The sequence below is a fragment of the Trichophyton verrucosum genome (genome assembly GCF_000151505.1).
Source record: "Trichophyton verrucosum HKI 0517 chromosome Unknown contig00392_1.f1.exp, whole genome shotgun sequence".
Taxonomy (NCBI): domain Eukaryota; kingdom Fungi; phylum Ascomycota; class Eurotiomycetes; order Onygenales; family Arthrodermataceae; genus Trichophyton; species Trichophyton verrucosum.
The window spans coordinates 1-27,913 of NW_003315372.1; the positions used below are offsets into that span (position 1 = coordinate 1).

The 27,913-nt window shown below is 48.2% G+C and overlaps 11 protein-coding genes across 11 annotated transcripts; 4 read left to right on the forward strand and 7 right to left on the reverse strand.

The window, feature by feature from the left end:
- Positions 1-641: 641 nt before the first annotated feature.
- TRV_05164 (uncharacterized protein) lies at positions 642-2,438 on the reverse strand (the record flags this gene model as incomplete). The annotated part of the gene is made up of 3 exons (XM_003020667.1): positions 642-1,552; positions 1,627-2,234; positions 2,302-2,438. Coding segments are annotated over 3 exons (1,656 nt in total), but the record flags the coding sequence as incomplete, so codon positions are not given.
- Positions 2,439-3,610: 1,172 nt separating this feature from the next.
- TRV_05165 (uncharacterized protein) lies at positions 3,611-4,093 on the reverse strand (the record flags this gene model as incomplete). The annotated part of the gene is made up of 1 exon (XM_003020668.1): positions 3,611-4,093. The coding sequence occupies one exon, from the start codon at positions 4,091-4,093 to the stop codon at positions 3,611-3,613; it is 483 nt and encodes a 160-aa protein (XP_003020714.1).
- Positions 4,094-4,936: 843 nt separating this feature from the next.
- TRV_05166 (MFS monosaccharide transporter, putative) lies at positions 4,937-8,956 on the forward strand (the record flags this gene model as incomplete). The annotated part of the gene is made up of 10 exons (XM_003020669.1): positions 4,937-5,336; positions 5,418-5,550; positions 5,732-6,000; positions 6,054-6,136; positions 6,197-6,523; positions 6,585-6,818; positions 6,995-7,333; positions 7,385-7,495; positions 7,568-8,050; positions 8,117-8,956. The coding sequence occupies 10 exons, from the start codon at positions 4,937-4,939 to the stop codon at positions 8,954-8,956; spliced, it is 3,219 nt and encodes a 1,072-aa protein (XP_003020715.1).
- A 2,007-nt stretch (positions 8,957-10,963) lies between these two features.
- TRV_05167 (uncharacterized protein) lies at positions 10,964-12,139 on the reverse strand (the record flags this gene model as incomplete). Its single annotated transcript, XM_003020670.1, has 3 exons — positions 10,964-11,124; positions 11,195-11,856; positions 11,925-12,139. The coding sequence occupies 3 exons, from the start codon at positions 12,137-12,139 to the stop codon at positions 10,964-10,966; spliced, it is 1,038 nt and encodes a 345-aa protein (XP_003020716.1).
- Positions 12,140-12,627: 488 nt separating this feature from the next.
- Positions 12,628-13,259, reverse strand: TRV_05168 (uncharacterized protein; the record flags this gene model as incomplete). Its single annotated transcript, XM_003020671.1, has 3 exons — positions 12,628-12,980; positions 13,033-13,156; positions 13,257-13,259. 3 exons carry the CDS (start codon positions 13,257-13,259, stop codon positions 12,628-12,630), a joined length of 480 nt encoding a protein of 159 aa, XP_003020717.1.
- Positions 13,260-13,698: 439 nt separating this feature from the next.
- Positions 13,699-15,453, forward strand: TRV_05169 (fatty acid desaturase, putative; the record flags this gene model as incomplete). Its single annotated transcript, XM_003020672.1, has 2 exons — positions 13,699-13,886; positions 13,968-15,453. 2 exons carry the CDS (start codon positions 13,699-13,701, stop codon positions 15,451-15,453), a joined length of 1,674 nt encoding a protein of 557 aa, XP_003020718.1.
- A 320-nt stretch (positions 15,454-15,773) lies between these two features.
- Positions 15,774-17,786, reverse strand: TRV_05170 (CUE domain protein, putative; the record flags this gene model as incomplete). Its single annotated transcript, XM_003020673.1, has 1 exon — positions 15,774-17,786. The coding sequence occupies one exon, from the start codon at positions 17,784-17,786 to the stop codon at positions 15,774-15,776; it is 2,013 nt and encodes a 670-aa protein (XP_003020719.1).
- A 536-nt stretch (positions 17,787-18,322) lies between these two features.
- Positions 18,323-18,833, forward strand: TRV_05171 (uncharacterized protein; the record flags this gene model as incomplete). The annotated part of the gene is made up of 3 exons (XM_003020674.1): positions 18,323-18,364; positions 18,467-18,690; positions 18,749-18,833. 3 exons carry the CDS (start codon positions 18,323-18,325, stop codon positions 18,831-18,833), a joined length of 351 nt encoding a protein of 116 aa, XP_003020720.1.
- Positions 18,834-19,172: 339 nt separating this feature from the next.
- On the reverse strand, positions 19,173-20,621 carry TRV_05172 (CCCH zinc finger domain protein; the record flags this gene model as incomplete). The annotated part of the gene is made up of 2 exons (XM_003020675.1): positions 19,173-20,469; positions 20,527-20,621. The coding sequence occupies 2 exons, from the start codon at positions 20,619-20,621 to the stop codon at positions 19,173-19,175; spliced, it is 1,392 nt and encodes a 463-aa protein (XP_003020721.1).
- An 841-nt stretch (positions 20,622-21,462) lies between these two features.
- Positions 21,463-22,515, reverse strand: TRV_05173 (uncharacterized protein; the record flags this gene model as incomplete). The annotated part of the gene is made up of 1 exon (XM_003020676.1): positions 21,463-22,515. The coding sequence occupies one exon, from the start codon at positions 22,513-22,515 to the stop codon at positions 21,463-21,465; it is 1,053 nt and encodes a 350-aa protein (XP_003020722.1).
- A 292-nt stretch (positions 22,516-22,807) lies between these two features.
- TRV_05174 (uncharacterized protein) lies at positions 22,808-27,284 on the forward strand (the record flags this gene model as incomplete). Its single annotated transcript, XM_003020677.1, has 4 exons — positions 22,808-26,170; positions 26,229-26,984; positions 27,046-27,123; positions 27,186-27,284. 4 exons carry the CDS (start codon positions 22,808-22,810, stop codon positions 27,282-27,284), a joined length of 4,296 nt encoding a protein of 1,431 aa, XP_003020723.1.
- Between the last annotated feature and the right edge of the window lie 629 nt (positions 27,285-27,913).

The window sequence follows — 27,913 nt, forward strand, 5'->3', positions numbered from 1 at the left end:
ACTTTACTTTATTCCTTTTCTACGTTTAGCCTTTTCCGCATCACTATTGCTGGCATCCTTTTCATGGGGCAAGTGTATAACAGGGGGCGATGGGAACGGGCTTACACAGGCCTACCGGTCAACAGGGTTTGTCAGACGCTTGGGTTTGATGGCATAATGGGTACACGGAACTGACAGAGCAAAAGGAAATATAACAAAATTACAGCAAAAAGAAAAAAAAAATCGCCCGAAACAGGCAACTATCATGAGGGCAACATGAGGGCACAGGCTCATGGGAATTATTTATCGGAGCATTTCAGCATTAACGGCCTTGATGACTATCTTTCTTCTTTTCGGCTCGGCTCGGCTATTTGAACTCGTTTATTAGTACCTAGGTGATTAGCATGTAGAATGGAATTTATCGCGATGTTTTCGGTCATTATCTTTTTCCACTTCACTAGCCATCCAACCCCTCTAAATCACCCCTTACTTTCCGAGAAGTCCCAAATCGGAAGAGAACAAAGTTTGGCTTAAGCTTTAAACTTTTCAAACTTTCGGGAGGGGAGGGTCCCCTGACCCATAAAAAAATTAATTCTAGATATAAGTGTGTTATCATACAAGGGGAGTAGAGAGTAGAAGAAGTGGGTGAGAGATCAAAGTACAGGGGGAGGAGAAATGTCGTTATCATCCTTAAAAATCCAGGATTTCCAGAACAGCCTTCGTAGGTTCTCTTCTGCATCGGTATATATCTTTACCCGCAGCCGCTGAGCCATTTCAAGAGCATACCCAAAATCATCTGGATGTGTGCCGCCCTCTTTATCAACGCCGAGATTCTCAAGTATGGTGGACAGGATCTCTTCGCACTCCTTCCACTCAGCGGCATCATGTAGTATTGCCCTTTCGACCTCGGGAGAAAACGAGATAGGACAAGGATCGGATGTCATGTCCTCCCAGATCTTGGTCAGTCCAACTAGGGCTGCTTTTAGGTTAATCAGGTCAGCATCCCAAGGGTATCCGGCATTAGAAATAAGATATTGTATCAATCCAAGGCCAGGCAAGCGAAGTGCTTGTAGATGCAGGCGATTCTCAAGCCCAGTCGCCGCATAGTAGTATAAGTTGGCCTTTTGCAAGCGGAGCTTTATATCTGCCTTCATTCGATCCACCTCATTCAAGTCCTTGTAATTTTCAGGAAGTTTGGGCTCCTTTAAAGATTGAACTCGAGAAGGGTCATGTTCACAGAATGCAGGGTAGCCAGCCTGCATAAAAAGGGGAAGAATAGCTGCATCCTGCCAGTCGATTATCCCTTCTATCTTGTTTGTTCCGGGGGTAAGAAGAATATTAGGGAAGCTCATGTCTGGATGGCGTAATATCGGCGTTGCCATCTCAGGCTGGGTCGGAACTAGGAACGAAGCAGCCTGTAGGTACTGTGATAAGAGAGATATATGTTCCCTGGGGCTGATATCTTCCTCAGTTGGTAGGAGGAAGGCTCTTCTGGGCCTTGGTTTCCCGTACTGCGACGTCCATGCAAGTTCTCGATGAGCTGCTGCAGCAACACAGTCTGCAGGACTAGTCCCTATGAATTGAATCAGACACAGTTCCCACAATGTTAGAGGGACAAAAAACAAAAGGGGGGATGTAGGGGCATACAAGGACCACGGTCAAGCTTCATGTCTGCCCTCTCGCCATGCCAGAACTGGCGTTTGCAGATAGGCCCGATGCAAAATTCTCCTCCGCCCGCTTCGATATCCACCCTTGCCTCTTTGGGTATATCAACTCGGTGGTACAGGCTACCGTATGCTGGAAATCTGAAATTAAATATCCTCTTCTCGATATCCACTATCTGCATCATTAAGTCGACCATCTCAGCCTTGGAAAGAGAAAGCCACCTTGAACTAAGCGGCTCGCCCTTGAGCCGCTCCATCAGAATATATTCAGCCCCGACTACATTGTCTGATGTTGCCGAGTAGGCAAACACTCGAGGAACAGAAATATGTAGGACATCCCGAAGAAACCGCATGGTAGCAGCTTCACTGGCTGTCGTCAGGCGTGGAGGTCCAGCAATGGGAGTTGGGATGCGGGCAAGGACTTCACTGCCATCGTCCATGGTCAGGAGAAAAACTCTGTTAAATCCCCCTTCAGCGAACTTGACAATATTTGTACAGTGCTTTCGATCAACGGCCTTTACAGCCGCGTGCTGCAGTTCTGCGACATTGAACCTGACATGACGCTCCCGCAGTCGAGCATCTTCGTTGCAACTAGAGAAACACGATGAGAATCCGAATTCAAAGCAGCAGCTAACTTAGCATGAAAGGGACAACTTACATCCACCTCCTCGAGGTATCACGGAAAAAAGTCTCTGCATCTGCTGTGGCTGACGTCGAAGCTTCTCTGGCCGCTACCCCAAGACGAAGTAGGCGGCAGCCCAGGCCGAGATGTCTGGTCGGGATGGTCACTATCATCCTTGCAAGCCCTGCTGCAGCTTCAGGCCTGACACTAACCAAAAATCGAGGATTTCATTCTCATGCGCACGTTAATCTTGATTTTTGGTTAGCGTCTCCCGCTGCTTGCTCCAATAGCGTTACCCGGCTCAAGGCTCAAAAGTCAGCAAACGAACTGGCAATTGTCTAGCCGGACAGAGTACATAGACTGAAACGCCTACATTTGATATAAATTTAAATGACGGCAGAGAGCAGCAAAACAGTGGTATACGTTACGAAAACGGAAAATGGGAGAATTGATGAAGGAAAACCTCAAGGTAAGGTCGGTTTGAGGAAGTTGAATATCCTCAGCAGACTCTGCTTGTTAGTTTGGGGGCTGCGTGTCAGAAATGTTCCATGCGGGCGCCCATCTCGTCGCTCTGAGGCTGCGAGTTCACTGACGGCCGTTCATGTTTATTTTTTTTTTTTTTCGCCAAGGATAGTTACGGGAATCCCTGATGGGGGAATCCGTTCTCTCCTTCGCTCGTTTTTTGATATCGTTTTTAGAAATTCAATGGAAAGGATAGAAAGCGAATAATGGGGGGAAGAGTAAGATATCTGCACCGGACTGTGTAGGTTGGAGGTTGTAGTTGCAGTAGAGATGTAGTTAAAAGCCGCCTATCTTCCTCCCTTGGTGGCTACGATGGGTAAGCCTTTGCTCTTCCATCTTGTGCACTGTGACGGTACCCCAGCTACTCTCAAGCATGTCCACTTACATACAAATGGTCAGCATGAACGGTATTAGCCCTTTATACCCCTTCACGTTTCTCAAATTGTAGACAACGTCTCATTAATTTTGGCCTGCAGGAACGTTCACACCGGGTCCGATCATTGAACCGCCTCCATGCTCGAACGGGGTGGGCTATGGCACTCCTTCCAAGTCTTCCAACCATGCGCATGCCGGCAGTCTTCCTAGCAACACCCACACTCACGATGACAGCACCACCCAGCAAGAAAAATCCACGCCCAGGTACAAAAATATGGTTCAGGAGGATCTTAAGGGCATAGGCTCCTGGGCTGATGATCAGTCACTTCAATGAGCGTATCCTCGTTTCTCTCTCATCATATGTCCACTGCTATGTTCTGTAAACATTATATCATGTCAATTTATGTATCATATAATGAGATTGCAGAGACAAAGGAATAAACCCACATTATGACTCCTTCCCCTCCAACACTTCACCCATGTCGGCAAACTGGGTAAAAATCTCTCCGCCTGCCCTCCCTTTCGCATCAAAAACCACCCCTTCACCACGCAGCAGCTTCGTTTTTTCCACTGCATAAGAGCCGCCATTACCCCAGCTGCCCTTATACCCGCCGATGGTGCGGTTCGACGCCAGAACGCGATGGCAGGGAACCTCGGGTGCAAAGGGATTGGTCTTCATTGCATTCCCTATCGCCCGCGCGGAGGAGGATAAGTGGGCAGAGAGCACTGCATAGGTCGTCCACTGACCCTTGGGCACGGAGAGCAGAGTTCGGTAGACCCGTCGTCTGTAAGGAGTGAGAGATGGGTGTGAGGAGATGCGGTCCAGCTGCTTGCGGAGGAATTCTGGGTCCTCTTCGGCTGCTGTAGTTGGCTTCTGGGATATCATAGAGGCTGACGAGAGGATGATCTTCTTCTGCAACCCAAAGGTCATTCGAGATCCTGAAGCCGACAGCTTCCGCTTTGGCCTCGTCCTTACTGCGGCAGTCATTGTTGCTTTCTCTTCTTACTAGCTGTATGTTTAATGTAGCTGGATATATAACGATGAATCGTCGTTGCAAGAAACTTGTCGAGACGCTCGAGACGCTCGAGATGCAGGAGGTTGCTTTGTCCCTTTTAATATCGTCGTCGCCTTCGGTCGCGTCGCGATTTGTAAGCTTGTCGTCATTATAGCCAATCAGAGGCCGCCAATGAATATCTGCCTTCACGTAAGCACGTGACCTAAATTGTTATGACTAAGCTGCTGCATTAGGCTTTTAGTGACAGAAAAGGCATAGCTCCCGGCCGGATGACTAGTGTGCTTGGCGTTCTTGGAGCCTCCAAAGAGGCGAAAATCCAAGACGTTTTTCTTTTCTTTTTCTTTCTTTCTCGCTTGCGCATATCAAGACGCTCCGGGATGCCTCCTGTCAGGGGCAGATCCTTAACAGCTTTGGTACTTATATGACATCTCCATGATACCGAAGTGTAGGGATGCCGGCAAGCGGAGTTACACTGTTGACGCAATGATGTTCGGCACGCTGAGCCCCCGACAAATAGGCTCACACTTTTCCCGGGATCGCTTCTCCACTGCGGACCAAATGCTTTGACGAGACATGCATCAATGCCGAGCTGTTGCAATACTTGTGATATCGATAATGGCAGGTTCTAGCCGATCCACCACCATGGGGCTGATGGCAAAGTCCAAGACAGCTATATATCGTCTCCAGGTCCACGCATTGTCTTCCACCTCCCGCTCGCCTTAAAAGGGCATTCGTTTGAAGCTATTCTATACGTCACAATGACACAAAAGATTCACCGGTGGAATATTACCCACCGGCTCGAGAAGCGCTCGCTGCTGATTGCGATCAACAGCGTAGCTGCTCTATCCATTTTCTTCTTCGGCTATGACCAGGGCATGATGGGGGGCGTGAACAACGCCAAACACTACATTGAGCTCATGGGCTTTGGGCATACAGAGGCCGTCAACGGGTCAAAGCACAGCCCCGTCATTACTGACAGCTTGCTTCAGGGGGGGATTGTGTCGGTGTATTACCTTGGCACTTTGGTGGGAGCACTTGCTGGTGGAATGGTTGGGGATAGACTGGGACGCATCAGATCTATCGCCCTGGGTGCTGTTTGGGGAATCATTGGAGCTGCATTGCAGTGCTCTGCCCAAAATCACGTCTGGATGATTTTTGGTAGGTTTGGTCGCGTGTTCTCGGTTGATGGATGCTTTACGAGCTAACGTCTCCATGCAGCCCGGTTGATAAATGGTATAGGTACGGGCATATTGAATGCGATTGTGCCGGTATGGGCCACAGAAACGGCAGAGCACAAGTCTCGCGGTCAATTCATTGCAATTGAGTTCACCCTCAATATCTTCGGCGTTGTTGTGGCCTATTGGCTGGAGTTGTATGTCTCTCACTTATCTACCTTTCACCATGAGACTATATTATTAACCAAAACCTAATTGTGGCCTTGCGTTCATTGACGATGGTGCGACTGCTTTCCGCTGGCGTTTCCCAATCGCCTTCCAGATCCTCCCCCTGCTTCTCCTGTTTGGCATTTTCTGGCTCTTCCCCGAGTCTCCCAGATGGTTGGTCAAGAAGGGTCGTGATGAAGAGGCCCGCTACATCCTGAGCAAACTCCGAGGGACTGAAAGTGAAGAGGACATTGCACGCGCAGACGCAGAGTTCAACGATATCAAACAAGTTGCTGCACTCGAGGAGACATATAGCACCTCGTACCTGTCTATGTTTACTGGCCGTGGGTCAGGAAAACTGCATATTGGACGGCGTGTCCATTTGGTTGTTTGGCTGCAGATCATGCAGGAATGGGTTGGCATAGCTGGCGTTACTATCTGTATGTCCACCCTGAATACTCTGCATCAATCTGGTAATGACTAACAAGAGAAGATGCCCCTACCATCTTCCGCATTGCAGGCTTTGACGCCATAAAGAGTCAGTGGATCAGTGGTCTGAACAATATATTTTACATGGTATGTTTTGCTTCTACCTCACATAACCTATAACCACGTTTACTGACTTAAAATCTTTAGTTCGCTACGTTAATCTGCGTCTTCACTCTTGACCGCATTGGTCGCCGCTGGACTCTCTACTGGGGCTCAGCTGGCCAGGGAATTGCCATGTTCCTTGCTGGCGGGTTCTCACGCATAGGCCTAGATGCTACCGCAGCAGGAGACGGAGCCAAGGCCGCTTCATACGGCGCAGCGGCAGCATCGATGATCTTCATTTTCACTTCGGTGTTTGGCGCCACCTGGCTTACCGTTCCGTGGCTCTATCCCGCGGAAATTTTTCCACTTGCAGTCCGGGCTAGAGGCAACGCATGGGGTGTAGTTGGCTGGAGCGTTGGTAACGGATGGCTGGTATGTCTATCTCTTTCCATCCTTTCCCTGGTTTAACTATTCTAAGCTAACTTGATGATAGACTCTACTCTGCCCTGTGATGTTCGATGCCATTGGAGAGAAGACGCTTTACATCTTTGCCATCAGCAACGCCATCACTATCCCCATGGTGTGGGCACTCTATCCAGAATCTAACCAGCGCACTCTGGAGGACATGGACCTCCTCTTTGCTGCTGACACCCCCTGGACCTGGGACGCTGAGCGCACTTTTGCTGAGCTCAAGGCCCAGAATACTTCTCCTGAGATTAAGCAGTCTGTATAGAATACACCGTCATCTATATACCAATATAAATATATTTTCAGACCAAATACACACGATCTAGCGTCCATCTATCTATCTCTTTTGTCTATAGCTACCCATGACCCCCATGTATATATGATGACTAAGCGGACCGTAAAAGGCCGACGGAGAGCGCGCGCCGGCGCCGACAGCGAGCTAACCGCTTTGGGCAGCCAGCGCAGTTTCAACGCAAAAAGAACTTCGACTTCAACCTCCGACTTTGCTTCACGATCGTGACATTTCTTTCCATCTTCATCCTCCAAAGCGCTCGCGAGCTGCCAATTGACTGCTGTCGCTCCCTCTATTTCCTCCTCGAAGCAGTGCTTTCTCCTTCCAAGCTTCTCTCTCCCCAATCATGTTCCGTACGGTCGTTCCTCGCCGTGCCTTTCAGACGGCTTGGGCTCCGTCCCAACGAACCGCCGCAACCGCTTACCCGGCCTTTGGGGCTTACATTCTCCCCAGATCAAGGAGAGGATACGCTACAGAGTCAGGTAAGGCTGAGATAATACCCACTGGTTTGGACCGTGATGCTGTTCGGGAAGGCTGACCGTTTGCCGTTTGTTATTCCGGTAGAAGAGCATGATTTGGTCATAATAGGCGGCGGGGTGGCTGGCTACGTTGCTGCCATCAAAGCCGGTCAGGAGGGCCTAAAGGTACGTTGATTAGCGGCTCCTTTTAACTCCGGGTGCGCGCTTGACCGTTGATTTCTGACATTGGCCGTGTAGACTGTCTGTATCGAGAAGCGCGGTACCCTAGGCGGAACTTGCCTTAACGTCGGCTGTATCCCATCAAAGTCTCTCCTCAACAACTCCCATCTCTACCACACCATCATGCACGACACAAAGAAGCGCGGTATCGAAGTTGGCGATGTCAAGCTCAATCTCGAGCAGATGATGAAGGCCAAGGAATCCTCGGTCGAGGGTCTCACCAAGGGAATTGAGTTCCTCTTGAAGAAGAACAAGGTTGACTACCTCAAGGGTACCGGCTCTTTCGTTGACCAGAACTCCGTCAAGGTTGAACTCAATGAGGGTGGTGAGCGTGTTGTCAAGGGCAAGAACATCATCATTGCTACTGGCAGTGAAGCCACCCCATTCCCCGGATTGACCATTGACGAGCAGAAGATCATCACCAGCACTGGTGCTCTTTCATTGAAGGAAGTTCCAAAGAAGATGGTTGTCATTGGAGGTGGAATTATTGGTTTGGAGATGGTATAGCATGTTCCGCCTAATATTAAGCTTGCATGTGGAAACTTTAACTAATGACGATTGTTGTAGGCCTCCGTCTGGTCTAGACTTGGCTCTGAAGTCACCGTCGTCGAATTCCTCGGTCAGATCGGTGGTCCCGGCATGGACGCTGAGATCTCCAAGCAGGCCCAGAAGCTCCTTGGAAAGCAGGGCATCAAGTTCATGACCGGCACCAAGGTTGTCAGTGGTGACGACAGCGGTAGTACCGTTACTTTGAACGTTGAGGCTGCCAAGGGTGGAAAGGAGAAGACACTGGAAGCTGACGTCGTTCTCGTTGCCATTGGTCGACGACCATACACCGCTGGTCTCGGACTCGAAAACATCGGCATTGACATTGATGATAAGGGCAGACTCGTCATCGACCAGGAATACCGAACCAAGTCCGAGCACATCCGTGTCATTGGTGACTGCACTTTCGGCCCCATGCTCGCTCACAAGGCTGAGGAGGAAGCCGTTGCTGCCGTTGAATACATCACCAAGGGCCATGGCCACGTCAACTACGCCGCAATCCCAAGTGTCATGTACACCTACCCCGAAGTCGCCTGGGTTGGCCAGAACGAGGCCGAGGTCAAGGCCTCTGGTGTTGAATACCGCGTCGGATCTTTCCCGTTCAGCGCCAACTCCCGTGCTAAGACCAACCTCGACAGCGAAGGTCAGGTCAAGTTCATTGCTGATGCAAAGACTGACCGCATTCTTGGTGTCCACATCATCGGCCCCAACGCCGGTGAGATGATTGCTGAGGCCACCCTTGCCATCGAGTACGGTGCTAGCTCGGAGGACGTTGCCCGAACCTGCCACGCTCACCCAACTCTCGCCGAAGCCTTCAAAGAAGCTGCTACGGCCACCTACTCCAAGGCCATCCACTTCTAAACCGATTCGCCGAAATAACTACACCGCTCAGATTAAAAGCACCAGGCACCCTGCACTTCTTTGACCATAAACCAAGCTTGATGTTTTGCTTTTTGTGTCCTTACGAGCCTATCTCATAAATCGTGCGCCTCCTGCCAAAAGAATCAAAGAGTACCATCATCTTTCTCCATCCTTTCGACCCCTTTCTACCTCCATCAACACCTCTATCGACATTCCTCAACACCACTTGGCTTGACCTGATGCTACTGTTTATATATCCTTCTCCCGACAGACGACACTATACTCCTTTCTTTTTGGCCATTCTGTAACCATAAACCGGACATGAAGCTAATCTAGAATAAAACTGTATTTCATATTCGTTTTCTTTCCTTTGTTTATCTATATTATTTGAAAAATTTGATCGTGTCAGACACAGAAAAATCTATCGATCACGACACATCCTCCAGCCAATCCACCGAAAGTTGATACACAACAACAGCATGCAGATAGGTCCAATTACAATTATCACAGTCATACCTTGAGCTGTTTTAGATGTCCAAGAAATGAGAAAGGGGGGCCAAAAAATGTGGATACCATTACTGTAACAACCTAGGAATCTGGACTGGGCGGGTAAAAGGCCCTGATAGCTGTCCACCTGCCAACGCAGTTCCCTGAGCCAAGAGCTGCGGGCCTCTTACCATATTCAACGCATCTACCTGATGGGCACGAGATGTATGGCAACACTCACACGTGCATTGGGGTCTAGCCGTAGTTGGGATGATGGCCGAAGGTAAGACCCGAGCAGGTGCAGCAATCGCCGGTCGATTAAGCGCCATGAGAGCTCCTCCTCCTACCCCTGCGGCTATCTGGCCTTGATACGGTTGGCTCTCTATTTGAAGAACATTGTTTGACTGTACCTGGTGACCATTGGACCGGGAGCCCTCGTGCTGGGAACAGTAGTAATGGTGATGATGGTGAATTTCACAGCGGCTAGAATCTCTGCTCCGGCTATGACCTGATCGTCGACTACGGTAGTGATCTCTGTGTCGAGACCGTCTGATGCCATGGTGGCCATCGCCTGCCCGGTAACCAGTTTCGTCTGAGTCCGAGACATATGTGTAACTCTCTTCATGTCTACAATTTCGCGTTAGATTCTTATATTTTCACAGCTAAGCGGAGGGTCTTGGTTAAATACTCACCTAGGGACTCTCCATCTTGGGCGTCGGAATCGCTGTCTCGGAGCCTTTTGTCTTGGACGAGGCAGAACCATGGTATAGTCATCGTCAGATACATCAAAGTAGAAACCCTGGTCGCTCATATGTGGGATATTATCGATCCCTTCATGGTAATAGTCATCGAAATCATCATCGTAATAGGTGGACATGGTGCTAAGTGTGGCGGTGGTTAGACAGTAGCAGTTTGGTGCTCTAGAATAATCATTCATAGGGCAACAAAACACGTTGTAGGGATCCTGCGATTGATTAGAGGGAATCCAAGGCTTAAATGCTCTAAAAAATCAAACAGGCTCTTTGTAATTGCTTGGAGAGGAAACATGTGAGACTGTAGTAATCCATTACGCCTATTTTAAGAGGTCTAGTTATAAGGCGTAGGAAGAATCAGGTAATCAGGAGGTTGATCTGGTGCAGACACCCGTATGCCGGTCAGTTTGCTTTCATGTCTGAGGTGGTCAGTCAGCTTGGGCATAAAGACATGAGCATTAAAACAATCTGCTTGAAGAACGTGATGAAAGCCTGAAGTACGTGTTGATGAGTAATGGGTGCAAGGTGGTATGCAAGAAGGGGGGACACCCTGGAGACTAGGGCAAACTTTTGCCCTGTGCAACCCCAAAAACACATGTATGCCTTGGAATTGTAGCCTGAGGAGAGTTATTCACACGTATGGAAGACCACACGGGTTAGGATTTGGTAGGACAGAGCTAAAACAATTTCTCACTCGATTGTTATACCTCACCAACATCTATGTACGTCGGCATTGGCACTCTTCAGGATCGATGGATATTTGGCTTCTTTACGCGAGCTTCAAAATATGTCCAGATGAAGTTGTCATACTGTTGAAATAGGTCATAGCTGGAGCGTATGGTTTTATCCAGTTTTCTACAACGGCCGTCAGCAAATCACAAACCGCTTCAACGGCGTCGTTGCGGGAAGCACCGCAGCTCTCGATATAAACTAAGAATCAATGTGTTAGCCAATGTAGTTTCCATTATACGGCCGGGTTTCATTGTTAACTATAACTTACTCTTAACCTTCGGCTCTGTGCCTGAGCCTCGAATTGTAAACCGAATGCCTCGATGTGACCATATAGTGAGCATCTGACTCGCGGGATCTACAGGAAGCACTGGCCGCTTATCCGCAGTATCTGAGTCGTAACCTCTGGTCATATCTCTCCATCTATGGATAGGGAATGATCCGATAGTACCCTGAGCATCAAGAGTATTCTTTCGGATGCTCTCAAATAGAGAAGTAGTGCTTTTCGTGTCTGGCGAAACGAAGTAAGTGTTGAGGTTTTCATGGTATCCATACATTTCGTAGAGTTGTTCAAGCTTCCCGAATGGGGTCAGGCCCTGTTCTTTCCATTTCGCCTCAGCTGCTAAAAACACCATGGCAGCGGTGAGCCCATCCTTGTCATAGCAAACTTTCGTGAACATGTACCCAAGAGCTTCTTCAAACGCAAACGGCACTTCATAGCCTCGGGTTTCAAGCTGTCGGGCAACATTCCCCATCCACTTAAATCCAGTTAAAGTCTCTTCGAAATGGAAGCCTTCTTTCTCGGCCATTTTTGATAGCATGTTTGACGACACTGCAGAGTTTAGCATAGCCATGGGTTTTTCTGACTTCTTATTCTTCCATAAATCCAGGAGATGCGATGCCAGTAGAACCCCTATATGATCTCCAGTGAACCTAAACCAGGAACCACTTTAAAGCTGTTAATCGGGGCCATGGAAAAGAAGAATTTAAAAAATACGTACTTGACCTTTTCAGCAGCAGCGAACCGATCTGCATCTGGATCGTTGGCGACTATTAAAGTTACACCAGAATTATCTGCTGTTTTCATGGCTAAATCCAAAGCACCATTTTCTTCTGGATTTGGGAATTTAACGGTCGAAAAGTCAGGGTCAGGCTGCTCCTGTTCAGGAACCGTTATGATTCCTTCAATGCCCAAGGAAGCGCAAAGTTTAGACATGGTAGCGTGACCAACGCCGTGCATTGGTGTATAAACAAATTTACTGGGCTGTCGCCAATTATCAACGGTTGATTTCTGCAAGCTGTCAGTGTACAAACGAAGTTCTCGAGGTATGACAGGGCTGGGTAGCAACTAACAGCGAATCTATTGACAGTTTCACAATAAAGGGCTGAGACCTCACTATGTAGATCTGATTCTCTGGTCTGAGGGCCGTCTATCCCGCGCCACGCATTGGGCCAAGGAACCAGGTTGGTCCTGATTGATTCTGCTATCTGGCCATCAATTGGGGAGTTGATCTGGGCTCCGTTTGAGAAGTATCTTTAGCCAATGAGTTAGTATCGCCCCAAAGAGCTTACTAGGAGGTGGTTGCTAACACTTTGTATCCTATATTTAAAAGGTCAGCCAATCGAACAGAGAGTAGAGATCAGTGGGTGTAGCTGTCAATACCATTGTCTTGTGCCGGATTCTATTCATCAATTAGCTAAATCTCACACTTCCAGCATTGGCGACGCAGAACTTACATGACTAGCTGTAACCATGACTCCGGCATCTGCCTTCTTCAGCAGAACAGCAAAGGGCACAAACGGGGTTGGATTAACACCATCATACCACCACACATGTATACCCTCGGCTTCAAAGGCGTTTGCTGCAAGGAAGGCGAACTTCTGAGAGTTGTGTCGAGCATCACGGCCAATCACCACTGACGGCTGTTCTGTGCCTTTGTGGGTTGTTTTGATAAACTTGGCCAGCCCCTGGGATGCCTGAATGACGGTAAGAGAATTCATGCATGAGAAACCGGCTTGCATCCTACCCCGTAGGCCAGCAGTCCCAAACTGAATGCCTACATATCTGTTAGGAACTCCGTATTTTGACCTGGCAGGGTTTCCACGCACGCTCTCGTAGGCGCTTCTCTAGGCCGGCATCATCTTTGTCTGCCAGGAGCTTCTCGATCTCCCCGCGAGTGGAAGGGTCCTGGTCCCATTCTAACCACCGCTGGATGAGGGTATCAAGTGGTTCCTACAAACACGTCAGCCGTTGTCCCGTCTTGTACCAATAGCATGCAACTCGATGGTAATTCGTATTTCGATGTCCCGCACATGAAAGGAGAGCAACCCACCATGATTAGTTAGTCTACGACAAGAAGCTATTATTCCAGGCTGACAACGTAACTGTCTAATATAAAGGGGACCTCACAAGTAGACAAACCACCACTCCGTATGTGTAGAATCCAAGATGAAGGACGTCGTCGAGTCGGAGTTTCAAAAGCAAAAATAAAGCCACAGGTCGGGGATGTCTTGGCGCTGGAGATGCCGAAAAGGGACGCCCGCGAAAAAAAAACGACGAACCTCGACTTCATCTCCTTTCCTGCGGCATCTCACGCCACTCTCGACCGTGGCGTGTCGGGTCTTCAGCTGTCTCATCCACGAGCTTCGTTTCCCTCCGTGTCGAGCATGCTGTGAGCTATTCGATCCGACTCCTTTGAAGCTCAGAACCTTTCGCTGGTTATAAACTACTCCTTGTGGTTCACAGACCGCCGAAAGCTTCTGCCTGACGACGCCATGGCTGCTTCACGCAAAAGCACCGTCTTGACAAGAAATGAGATAGGGAAACAGATCGCGGATGGAAGGCATATCGTCATCTTCGAGGGCAGGGTGCTGAAGCTGGATGCATGGTTGCCATTCCACCCTGGAGGTGACAAAGCTATCCAGCATATGGTTGGCAGGGATGCTACCGATGAGATGAATGCGTATGTCTAAGCGTTTATCATTTTTGTCGCCGCAGGAGAGCCATTGTGGGAGAATGATAATAGACTAACTCGCCAATATAGGCTTCACTCTGCGGCTGCAAAAGAACGGATGAAGTCCTTTCAGATTGGAAGAATCGAGGGTGCCTGGGTCAACTTCCTACCGCCGATCCAAGGGGGAGATTTCTCCATTTACACCTCAGGGGACTTGTCTGCTGCCATTGAATCCGATGATAACTCATCCGGTAACGGACAGTCAATGCCCCCTTCGCCGTTGTTCGAGCCTGCCGATAAAAAGGATTCAGGCCTGAGACGGCGAGGTTCCGTGTCTACGTCCATATCCTCTGTTGGAACTGCTTCTCCAGCAAAGAAAGACTCCGAAACAAGACCTTTCTTCCTCGATGCCCGAACGCAGGAAGAGATTGCCTTTGACACGGCAAAATACCCGCCAGTTACTGCTGTAGAGCAAGAGCGCATCGTGCAGAAGTACCGCCAGCTATACAAGCGCCTTCTAGATGAAGGCCTGTTCAACTGCAATTATTCAGCGTACCTTGTTGAAACATCTCGCTATTTACTACTCTTTGGATTGTTCCTGTACTTCTTGCATTGCGGCTGGTATGGTACCTCTGGTTTCTTCCTTGGATGCACATGGCACCAGCTGGTTTTCACCGTCCATGATGCTGGCCATCTTGGAATCACGCACGACTTCCACACCGATACTGTAATCGGAATTCTTATCGCAGATTTTATTGGTGGATTAAGCATCGGCTGGTGGAAGAGAAACCACAACGTGCATCACATCGTCACCAATTCTCCAGAACACGATCCTGATATCGAGCATATGCCATTTTTTGCTGTTTCACATCGACTGTTCGATAGCCTTCGAAGTACTTACTACGAACGTGTTATGGAGTACGACTTTGCCGCAAAGTTCCTTATTCGTTTCCAGCATTTCCTATATTATCCCCTTCTATGCTTCGGTCGCTTTAACTTGTACCGCCTTAGCTGGGAGCACCTGATTCGTGGCCAGGGTCCTCGTAAAGGTGCCGCCTGGTGGCACCGCTGGCTTGAGATTGCAGGCCACGTTTTCTTCTGGGCTTGGTTCGGCTACGGGGTTTTATACAGATGCATCCCCGACTGGCAAAGCCGGGTTCTTTTCGTCATGGTCAGCCATATGATCACTGCGCCACTACATGTTCAAATCACTCTGTCGCATTTCGCCATGTCTACTTCCGACATGGGCGTCCATGAGTCATTCCCGCAGAAGATGCTCAGGACCACTATGGATGTTGACTGCCCGCAATGGCTTGACTTCTTCCACGGTGGCCTTCAGTTCCAGGCCGTACACCATCTCTTCCCACGACTCCCTAGACACAACCTTCGCCGTGCGCAGAAATTGGTCATCGAGTTCTGCGAAGAAACCAAGATTCCATATGCCATCTTCTCATTCGTCGACGGCAACAAAGAAGTCATTGGGCATTTGGGAGATATTGCTAAGCAAGCACGAATGTTAGCTGAGTGCCAGAAGTCAATTGCTGAAAAGGGTGTATTTTCGGATCACCACCATTGATTGATGAATAGTAATGGATAGAGAACTCTTAATGTTGATAGATTTTCTTGGATCAAGTGTGAAGAGGGAGAGGAGATACCTATATATATTAATGCCGTCTTTCACTTACGCTTCACATTAGAGACCAGTAATGGATGTTAATGGAATGAATGCTCGTCTTATAGAGCAAGATGCACCGCGAATGAATTATGATTATATGTCTATTCTCGATGCAGTCATAAAAGTCGTATTTTCGTATCGTCCCCCCGGAGCTTTTGATCTGCATGCTTTTAATAAAAGCAGCCATACTCTCAGCACATAGGAGGCTGAATCGCACAGAATCACAGGCCGCCTCTCGCCATTTTCTTTGCCCTTTGGTTGCGCCTATTATGATTCGCCCTCGAGCCCTTGTTTTCATCTTTCCGTCGTCTTTCAATCGCTGACTCGGGTGCAGTCGATGCTCCCCCTCGGCCCCCGCCTCTACCGCCACCTCTACCACCCCGGCCACGACCACGGCTCTGTCCTCGACCTCCGTCATGGCCTCCAGACTCTTCTCCAGAACCATCTTCACCGGCAGGTCTTCTATATGCCGTAGGTTGAAGATCGGGCTGTTGGTGCGCACGTAGCCCAGACAAAGCCACATTCCGCTCTAGCCTCGTAACTCGCTTTGGATCGCGGGAGAGCATCAATGCCCATCCCTCAATTGCTTCGTCCGTCATTCCTGTCTCTTTACGCAAACTTATTCTGTGCTGGGACCGACGAGTGTTTTGGTCGCGTGCAAATGCTCCGGGATTGGACTTATAAAGATCATATAGCTTCAGCTCAATTGCCATGCTGCCACCACCTTCTCGGGACTCGGCTGCATCGCCATCTGTTGCTGTTGGGTAGGTATCCACTGTTCCACCAACATCGGCGAAGTCATAGGTGTCATCACGCTCATCATCGTCCGAATCAAATGCCGCAAGAGCAGCCAGTATTGCAGCCTTGTTTGTTGAGCCAGACTTATTAGCGAGCAGGTCATCTGCAGTAAGATCGGCATTGGCACGACCTATATGCAGCTTCGAAGGTGATATCTCCAGCCGGTCAAATTCATCATTATCGAATACATTTTTACGCTCAATGTGAGGAACAGGTGACTCAGAACGGGGCGGAGTAGGCCGTGGTGCGAGATCAACCACATCTTGCTGTTCTGAAAGTTGGACTCCTTGGTCAAGGGATTTAAGATGTTCAGGAAGGGTCCCCTCTATGAGATTCGAGATCGTCGCTTCGAGATCATCGTTGTAAAAATCAAGAAGTTGCACAATGTATCCTGAGCCGAGATCAGGGAATAGATCCTGTACCTGGGTGGCAAGGGATATTCGATGGACGTGAACGTCTTCCTGGATTCCAGCGGAGATATCTCGCCCTTTGCCCTTATCCACTTTCCTTGGACGCTGGTACGACTTGTGTAATGCCTGGCACTCAGAGCGGTATGTTTTGAGGGAAGAAACTAGGGAATCGCCTCGCTTTTGCTGCTGGTCCCCAACTAGCACATTCTCGAGGCGTTTGATGAAGTTGGTACTGCAAAGGAGGGCCGAGAGTAATGTTGGCTGAGTTCTGGGTCCCTTTGACTCGACATTTGCAGAGCTCTTTAGACCGTAGAGTTGATCTAAGAGTGCTGAAGTCGCGGGGGGATTCACCTTCATCAATGATATAAGCCCAACATATATATGGGCTACTAGAGCTTTTTGTAGATGTTCATCCTTCGACTTGTGGAATGCCTCGAAGATTGCATCTATGTAATCATCACCAGCCATAAGAACTCTTCCCACCTCATATAGATTTGATGAAAGGAGCGTCAAGGGCCGTAATCTTCTCTCAATTTTCGTATATGGCTCATCCTTCGAGGTCATCTCTTTTATTATATCTGCCTTCACCTTGTGTGTGCTGGAGACCAGGACTTCTGAATCCCTCTCCCACACCTCCAGCATTAAATTCCTGAGGGGTAAAGTAGAGGTATAGAAAAAGCACAAGTTCCCCAGAAAGTCAACATTCACAAGTTGTGAAGGACCATGAGATCCGGCCAGTAGTATCCTCCGACTTAAGAGGAAACAAAGGCGTTGTAATAAACTGGCTGCCTTTGATGTTGGTCCATGTGTACGTGGCAACCCCCCTGAGAAGTATGAAGTAAGGAACAGGTATGCAGCATCATCCTTTGAAGCAGATAGTTCAAATTCCCGGTCGTTCAGCCTTAAGCGAGCTTCAACTGATCTGATCCAGGCATCTAAACATGCTTTCCATTCGTCATCTGGTATAAATTTGTGCACTGACGGCGGTGGTACAGGCGCCAGGGGCAGTAAAGTTGTTTCCACCATTCCAGAGATATCATGCAGGTTGAGCTTCAAAATCCACAGGACTGCTAATAAGGAGATAGCAGCTACTTTCAAGGGCAAAAAATATCAAACCAGCAGTTTGCTGTTGCTGTGTTGTTGTTGCTTTGATTCAGCTTTTTGATATTAGAAAAACTGCGGGACATCGAAATGCTGACTCATCGTTGTATTAGTCATGATGAGTCATTGACTTCTAGACCTAAAGGAGTTAGATCAACTAACCGACATGCCAAGACTTCACCCACAAATTATTTTTAACATCAAAAAGAAAGAAAAAAGATCGCGATAGTCAAGGAAGAAAAGGAAGATAGCTCCCACCACCACACCAACACACACGCCTTTCATCACATTACCGAACTCGAACAGTTCAGGTCTTGATTGGCACTTGCCCTCAGCATATTCTTGTAAGTGCTGATTACATGTCTCTCCCTGGCTTGACGCCTGTTATCTAACGTACGAGTTATGGTCGCAATGCAGAACCAACCAGATTAGCTACTCTTAGCTCCTCAAACCCAGCAAAGATGTCTTACCAGAAGCCCGAGAAGGAGTTTGGCGAAGGCCCAGTACGTTCTTCATATCCTCGGTGGTTGCGCAGCGGCAGCAGGCCACGTAAATTGCCTGTCATGGGAGGGAGCAATCGGCTAATATACATGTGCGCATTATAGAAAATCCACAAGATCCGTATCACCTTGACCTCGCGCAAGGTCGCCTCTTTGGAGAAGGTCTGCCAGGAGCTCATTGACCGTGCTCGCTCCAAGTCTCTCTTCGTCAAGGGACCCGTCCGCCTGCCAACCAAGACTCTTCGCATCTCTACCCGTAAGACTCCTAACGGTGAGGGTTCCAAGACCTGGGATCAGTATGAGATGAGAATCCACAAGCGTTTGATTGAGTATGCGCTATCATTGTGTCTTTTGCCTATATTGTTTCAAGGCTAACCGTTAATTTAGTCTCCATGCTCCAACTGAGACCGTCAAGCAGATCATCATTAACATCGAAGCTGGTGTTGAGGTCGAAGTCACCATTGCTCAATAAATTAGTTGAGAAGGTCCGTGCTTTGAGTAGTCTAGGTTTGGCCGACTGTTACGGTGATGCAGGGAGTGAGGATTCTATATGTTCTCGTCTAGCATTGCTTCGTCGGCCTGGTTATAGAATATCAGAAAAAACTTCCTATCCTACATTCATATCTTTGTTCCGACGTAGCCGTATTCACTGAACCGAATGCAAGTTAAAGTGACTAAAAGTATTTCAATGCAATATACACCGCCAAGTAATGAGAAAATGTGGTATAGATGGTCATCTCAAAACAGATGAGGTAAACCAATGCCGCTTCGCCAAACGCCAACCATGCCGCCATCTCGTCCATGTGAAAGTTCAGATGTCGTATCTTGACCATTCGGGTTTAGGCGGTACCGAAGGCATTACTCCATCTTTGAATGCTCCGTTTTCATGGGCGAACTTATAAGCTTCTTCCACAGCCGAAGTATACTCCCCTGGAGACGCCACTGAGTACTTGAATGTATCGGCCTTCGGCGGGCCATCGGGAAAAAATATATGAGCATAAAATTGCGGATCATCTGGATGCTGGTAGCATGGCTCGTCATCAATATACTGGACCCGAAGACCTTTCCATACTGTGAGCTTTTTGGTCATAGGGTCCTGCACTGTCTGTCCAGACGTTTTAGGTAGAGGATTCAGGTTGGGGTTAGCATTTTTCACAGGAAGAATGGGACCACTGGGCGGTGGTACGTTGACTGCGCTGGCCTGAGGCTGAACAGAAGTCGCTGGACCTTTAAAGGGGGAAGGCTGTCCAAATGGCGCTGGCGTTGATTGTTGTTGGTTTAGAGAATTGCCTGAGCCGAATGGATTTGTCCCAAAGCCTGGTTGTGACTGAGTCGAGCTTTGAAGCTGTGCGAATGGAGAGCTTTGTTGCGCTTGGGCAGCTTGTGCTTGTGGCTGGCCAAACGGATTGGTGGTCTGAGCAGCTTGGGAGAATGGAGAGGCGGTGGGCTTTCCAAAGGGGTTTGACTGTTGTTGGTTTGCAGAAGCAGCAACTTGGCCGAAAGGAGAGCTTCCCATGGCGGATGGCTGTCCAAAGGAGGGAGTGCCAAATGCCGGGGCACCAAGGGATGGTGTACCGAAGGATGGTGTACCAAAAGCGGGTTGCTGTGGTTGCTGCTGGCCTAGCATTGTTGGCTTCCCAAAAGTACTACCGAATCCTCCTGATTGTTGAGATGAATTCGAACCGCCAAATGGTGAAGGCTGAACAGGGTTTTGAGGCTGAGACTGCTGGGAAAATGGGTTCGGCTGGGTATTAGATGAGGAAATCGCTGTAATCTTCCCGTTTACTATGTCATGCCGGTTTGGGTGCTGATTTTCTCCATCAACCACATACTGGATCGCAGCATCCAAATTGTTGATGATGTTCTTCATCTGAGCTTCCGTGGCAGCAAACAGGTTATTTGCATTTTGTATGGCCTCCTGCGGCTTCCCTTCGGCAACAGCAGCGTAATGCAATGCTCGCATTTCTTCAAAGCTTTGCTCTCTTTCAGGCCCGCCGAAGAGCTGTACCGGTGCATTCCTTCCAGGCCCGTAAGCCGAGAAAATCCATTGGGGCCGGCCTTGACCGTCCGTCAGGTCATTTTTTATATCCGTGGCAGTTAAAGAATACCTACTTAATGATTAGCGTTTGATGTACCAGAGAACGGGATACGATGTGTACACATACTTTTCCCTGGGATCTTGCTTATCGCCTACTCCATCAATCGTCAAGTAAACGCCGTCGTCAGTAAATCGATTCAAAAGCGAGTAAATTTTTATCATCTGTCTGCTAGAAGCCAGGGTTTCCTCCACCCTTAATACAACGATAGGAAATTCAACACCAGCACTGAAAAGTGGACTACCTACCTCCGAAGCCGCCACTGGGTTTGTTCCCACCGGACTGTAGTACCCCGAATCTGTTCCCAGTAGTGAATCCAAATTGGCCTTGGTTCTTTGGGTGCTCATAAGCGCATCGATCTACATGGTAAGTTAGCTGGATAAGCTGAGGACTGTTGCATGAAAACGCATGGCACCAACGAACCCCCAAATTTGCATCTTCCCTGCTGATAATACGTGCAAATAGCCATATTCAAAGAGCCTCGGTGCTAACCCTCCCACCACCGGTGGTGTGAGCAAGTGTTGACCCGGTAGGGTATCGCGTCTTCACCTTTGTTGGAGCTACCGGTAGCTATTTTGTTCAGGGTGCCAGGTGTCAGACTAAGCTCTAAAAGGGTATAAAATGATATAATCAGTATTTGCGCTATTGATAATATTTATGGGTGTTGATTCAGCTCCTTTCGAAAGATGTGAGATTCACAAATGCTTCCGTTTGTTCAAGTTGTCAAGCTTTTGGATGTTTTCAATTTAAGGTCGCGGTTGAGGCTGGATTTTGATTACGTAATCAATGAGCTACAGCGGGACTCTGGTAGGGCTGAGGACAGGATGACGGTTGATCTATAGAGTATGGTGATTATTGTGTTCTAGAAGTGGTGGATGTGAGAACCGGAGCTAGCTATACATATGACCCTCTGAAGCTATGGAGCCGGTTAAACGCCTGAATTGCAACCTAAACGCCAAATACCGAAGTGTTGTTGTCCTGGTATCATAGATCATAGCTATTGTATCAAGCTTCCACAGAATTGGTAGACTTGAGATTTCTCTTCAGATCATCCCAGTTAAGGCCCTCCAGCCTGCGCCCTCCAAGTGACTCCAGTTCGCTGTCCAAATTTTCCACTCGCCCAGTAGCAACCCGTCTCATCATGACTGTATCCCGAGCACCGTGCAAGTTTTTTGCATTACCGCGTAAGAGTAAGTCATTGAAGCACTCTTCTTCGGTCTCGCTAAAAGGTAAGTTTATGAGATCCATGGCACGTTTAGCCCTTAACTCTCCGGCCTTTGTGGAAAGAACAAAGGTTATGAGCTGTTCTAATAGCGACGAACTATTCTCTTCGGGCTGTTGTCTTAGGAAATAAAACGCTTCCGGAACTCCAGTTCGACACAGCGATCCAAAATATGCATTGAGAGCTTTCTGAGAAGCTAGCGGGGGCTGAACGGTTACATAGTAGGCTATAGCAAGGCCGTCATCTTGCTTCGACGAGGCTGAGAGGACATAGAGAATTTCATCGGAGAAGGTGGGTATTAAGGATGGCTCTGTAATATACTCCAGGGCGCGCTGTAGACCTGGGTTAGCTTCTGCGTCCATTTTCAGTACTAGCTGGATACTCACTCGAAACTCTAGCTTATCGAGGTACCATAGCCCGTCAATAAATAGTCTGTACTTATCCGGTAGATAACATGTCCTGGCAAACTGCAAAGCGCCTGACTTCTCGGTAGTTCCTCGGCAGTCTTTCAAGATGTAGTAGATCAAGGATTGTTTGTGGTGATTGGGCGAAGACGATGAGATGATTTGCTGGAAGAGGGATCGCAAGCTTTGGTTAGATCTCGGGGGGTATATCTTTGATGCTACACCATACACATTAGCCTTGCTCATAGATTCCATTTTGGGCCCCAAAAATCTCTTACCAGCCTCAATTCCGAGTATTTTCAACAGCCGGTCAACGAAGAGGACATGATCAAGCACCCGTCGATTAGAGATTATTTGGTCCACGAGCTTGTGATCATAAGAAAAATCCCGCTTGAAGGCAAACGCAATATCGAACTCTTCCCAAGGCGCCATATTGCAGTCTATCCCCAGACCGCCGTTCAGGTGCTGTTTCTATGTCGTCTAGTTGTCTACGGCTCTCATCGTTGTTGTTCTCGGTTTATCAACTTGCAAGCAAAAGAAAAACGTCGCGACGTCGCCAAGACTCCCGATATCTGTATTATGTAATCTTCAATGTTCGTCTTCTTTAGGCAAAACATAAACACATCAACATCACGATGCAACAGACGAACAGAGAAAAGACGGCTCGCTGCGGTTTGATATCCTACACTCTTTGTTGCCACGAGGACTAGCAGCGTCTGGCAAAATGGCATCGGCATCATCGCGACCGCGGCGGTCGGTTTCCCGGAAAAGTTTTGTTCTCGAAGAAAGCTCCGACGATGAGCCTGCCTCGGGGCGCGTTACCCCCAGTATCCCAAGCAATGACGAAGACGAGGATGAGGAGGACGAAGAGGAGGAGTATACACCTGTCCCAAAGCGCCGGGTATCGCGGAGGGTCTCGAAGGCACCGGTGGAAGAGCCAACTACGCCGACTCCCGCAATGGGGCGCTCAAACCGACGCCGCTCTAGGATGAGTGGGAGAGAGTCTACAGTATCAACAACAGACGAGAGTATCGTCTCGGTGGAAGAAGAACCTGAAGTACGGTCAAGGCGCACCTCAAAAGCGAGACAGAGCATTCCTAGGAGCCAAAGTAGCCGACACTCATCTATAGAGGTCTCCTCACTTCCAACCCCCGCACCGTCACAATCTCCAGAAGCTGATCGAGCGCAGTCAAGAAGACTTAGCGGAACACCGCTTGCAGATATTACAGAAAATGCCGTTAACCAGACTCCCCCGAACGCTCCCGATGTTGAAAAATCCGTCATTGAAAGAGTTGACCCGAGCTCTAGCGTGCTTGAGCGGCCGATGGACATAATGCTAAAGTCACGATCAGCGCCCCAAATTGTAGAGGAAGAACCATCGGGACCTAAACAGAGAATGGTCATAACTCACCTTGTCCTTACAAACTTTAAGAGCTACGCTGGGCAGCAGTTTGTTGGCCCTTTCCACGCTTCCTTCTCCTCCGTCGTCGGGCCTAACGGATCGGGCAAATCCAATGTCATTGACTCTCTTCTATTTGTTTTTGGCTTCAGGGCTAGTAAGATGCGCCAGGGAAAAATATCAGCCCTTATCCACAACTCTGCCAACTTCCCCAATCTACCATTTTGCGAGGTTGAGGTCCATTTTCAAGAGGTTATAGATTTACCAGATGGGGGCCACGAAGTTGTCCCAGATTCGCAGCTGGTCGTTTCCCGGCGAGCCTTCAGAAATAATACCAGCAAATACTATATGAATAAAAGGGAAACGAATTTTACAACTGTCACCGAATTTTTGAAGGGCCGTGGGATCGACCTGGATCATAAGCGTTTCCTCATCTTGCAAGGTGAAGTCGAATCCATCGCTCAGATGAAAGCAAAGGCTGCAAATGAGCACGACGATGGTTTACTTGAATACCTCGAAGATATCATTGGAACGTCGAAATACAAAACTCCTATCGACGAAGCGGCAGCCGAAGTTGAGGTTTTGAACGAAACCTGCAACGAAAAGAACAATCGAGTTCAGCATGTTGAGAAAGAGAAAGCCAGCCTCGAAGACAAGAAAAATAAAGCCCTTGCCTACATCAAGGACGAGAATGAGTTGGTTGAGAAGCAATCCGCACTCTATCAAATATACATTGATGAATGTAATGATAACACAAACGTCACTCAAGAGGCTATCTTACAGAATCAAGATTTACTCAACCTGGAACTCGAAAAGCATCAGGGCAATGAAGATGAGATCAAGCAGCTTCAACGTACATATAAAAAGGCTGCGAAGGAGTACGAGGCCATGGAAAAGGAAACTCAAGGTATCATGAAAGAAATGGCGAAGTACGATAAAGAATCAGTCAAGCTTGAAGAGAAACGGAAATTCTTGAACAATAAGCAAAAGAAGCTCGAGAAGTCCATGAACACGAGCCGTCTTGCCGCCTCTGAATGTGCCGGGCTTGTTGAAAAACACAGCGATGACTTTGAGAAGAAATCCGCCGAGATTGCAGCTCTTGAAAAGGAAATGAAGATAGAAGAAAAGGAGCTTGCAGAAATTCGTGAAAGTCTCAAAGGAAAAACACAGGGCCTTTCGGAACAAATTGCTGCCAAACAGACATCTCTCGAACCGTGGAAAGAGAAAATCAACGAGAAACAATCCGCTGCCGCTGTTGCCCAAAGTGAATTAGATATTCTTCGTGAAAAGGGCAATGCCGGCGCAGTCGCTTTGGAAGAAGCACAAGCTAAAATTGTTTCTATCAAGGAAGACATGAGTGCAAAGACAGCCGAGCTTGAACAGTGCCGGGCAGAAAAGGCCAATCTCGAGCACGAAGTCGCTACCTGCTCCGCGAATGTGCAAAAATTTGCCGACAAAGAACCGGAATACCGTTCCAGGCTCTCTCATTTGCGCCAGAAGGCTGACGAGGCGCGTGCCAGTTTATCAAGCACACAAACCCAGGGCAACGTCCTCTCGGGGTTGATGAGACTAAAGGAGTCCGGACGTATTGAAGGATTCCATGGCCGTCTCGGAAACCTTGGAACAATTGACGAGAAATACGACGTGGCCATATCCACAGCTTGTCCAGCACTTGACAATTTGGTGGTTGATACTGTTGAAGTTGGTCAACAATGTATTGACTACCTCCGTAAGAATAATTTGGGCCGGGCCAACTTCATTCTGCTAGACAGGCTACCTCGGAGGGACATGTCCTCTGTTTTCACGCCCGACAGCGTTCCCCGCCTATTTGATCTCGTTAAACCTGTGGACGACAAATTCAAGGCCGCCTTTTATAGTGTGCTCCAAAATACCCTGGTAGCAAAGGATTTGCAGCAAGCCAACAAAATCGCATACGGTGCACGAAGATGGAGAGTAGTGACGCTAGATGGACAACTCATTGATGTTTCCGGTACTATGAGCGGTGGAGGTACTCGGGTTGCTAGAGGTGGAATGTCTTCTAAACAGGTGGCAGAAGTCTCTAGAGAGCAAGTCGCTAAGCTTGATGCCGATAGAGATGCAATGGAGAAAAAATTCCAGGCATTTCAAGAAAGGCAAAGGGAGCTGGAAACCGAGTTAAAAACGACCAAAGATGCAATCCCCAAAGTTGAAACGGCCATTCAAAAACTCCAGCTAGAGATTGATAGCGCCAAGCGGAATCTCGCAGATACCCAGCGCAGAGTGAAAGAACTCTCCGAAGAACACAAACCATCCGCAGCTGATGAAAAGCGAGAAGCCAGTCTTGAAAAGACTATTAAAGCTTTGGAGAAGGAGATCGAAAAGCTACGGTCCGAAATGACTGGAGTTGAAGAGGAGATCCAGGCCCTCCAAGACAAAATCATGGAAGTCGGTGGAGTAAGGCTCAGGGGCCAAAAGGCCAAAGTGGATGGTCTCAAGGAACAAATTTCACTTCTGACAGATGAAGTGTCCAACGCTGAGGTGTCCAAGTCTAAGAATGAGAAACTGCGGGTTAAGCATGAGAAATCCCGTGCAGACGCAGAGGCTGAGCTTGAAAGTGTCCAGGAGGATATCGAAAAGTTGAATGAAGAGGCCAAAAACCAGGCCAAGGCAGTTTCCGGAATTAAGCAGAAAACAGAGGAGGCGGAAGAGGTAAGTAATGAGCATTAACTCAATAAATAGCCATGCCCTCATACTAACATTAATTTAGGCCTTGCAAACCAAACAGGAGGAGTTGACAGCATTAAAGACAGAGCTGGATGGAAAGACCGCGGAGCTCAATGAAACCCGAGCAGTTGAGATTGAAATGCGAAATAAGCTTGAAGAGAGCCAGAAGGCATTGGTTGAGAACCAAAAACGAGCAAAATACTGGCATGAGAAGTTTTCGAAGCTTTCCCTCCAAAGTATCAGTGACCTTGGTGAAGAAGAGGAAGCACCTGAGTCATTGCAAATCTACACAAAGGATGAACTTGCAGAGATGGACAAGGAATCCCTAAAAGCAATGATCGCTGCGCTCGAGGAGAAAACGCAGAATACGTCTGTCGATCTGTCAGTTCTAGGGGAGTACCGTCGCCGTGTTGCTGAACATGAATCTCGCTCCGCAGACCTGGCAACTGCGCTCGCCAGTCGTGATGCTGCTAAATCACGTCTTGATACACTACGTTCTCTCCGTCTCACTGGCTTCATGGAAGGGTTCAGCACCATATCTCTTCGGCTGAAGGAAATGTATCAAATGATTACAATGGGCGGTAACGCGGAGCTAGAACTTGTTGACTCCCTAGACCCCTTCTCTGAAGGTATCTTGTTCTCAGTCATGCCTCCAAAGAAGAGCTGGAAGAACATTAGCAACTTGTCCGGAGGAGAAAAGACGCTGTCAAGTTTGGCTCTGGTCTTTGCCTTGCACCATTACCGCCCAACGCCGCTGTACGTCATGGACGAGATTGATGCAGCGTTGGATTTCAGAAACGTAAGTTTAGGATACCCTCCTTTGGAAAAGATTATTGTGATTATTAACCATCGATGAGCAGGTCTCTATCGTCGCATCCTATATCAAGGAGAGAACAAAAAACGCTCAATTCATCGTCATCTCTCTGCGAAATAACATGGTATGTGCCTGCTCTGATGTTGTTTTCAGGCTTAACAAATGCTAATTCGTATCCTTTTTCAGTTCGAACTTGCGTCTCGCCTTGTGGGTGTCTATAAAGTGAACCATATGACAAAAAGTGTCACGATTGAGAACAGAGATTACATCGAAGGAAGAAATTGATTCATGGTATTCGCGTCCTGTTTTCTCTTCGTCCTTTTCTTCGTGTATGGTTCCTTGAGCATGGGGGCATCTTTTGGTTATGGGCATGCGGTGCGTGTTCTTGTTATATGGGTTGGCATATCAAGGGAGGCTTGGTGATGATATATATAAACGAGCGACGTCTAATGTTGATCTGTCTGGCCTCACGATTCATGAATGAATATATCAGTTTCTTTCTTCGGTCACAGAAACCGTCATGGAACATGGAGTTTCAAGTTCGGGGCCATTGAATGGTCAACAGTTGAAAAGCTCCTTATTGTTTGAATATATGTATGAGACCCGAAAGTGGACAGCGTAGACGTCCGTATATATGCTCTTCACAGCAGGCAAAGTGCCGGCCGTGTCAGTTGGGCGGTATAGTCAGTGCATGTAAATTATATGGGGACATCGTATGTTCCCAAGTGGTACGATAGAGCCCTAACCATACGCAAAGTATCTTCTTTGGATGGTTAACTCAATCTATATTTCTCCAAAGCCAGGGAAGTCCGCGGTGAAGTCACCAAAAAGGAAATCCCACTCCCCAAAGATCTAAATCAAATAACATAAGTGTCAGCGGGTATCTTTGCAGTCTGAAAATTGAATAATGCCAG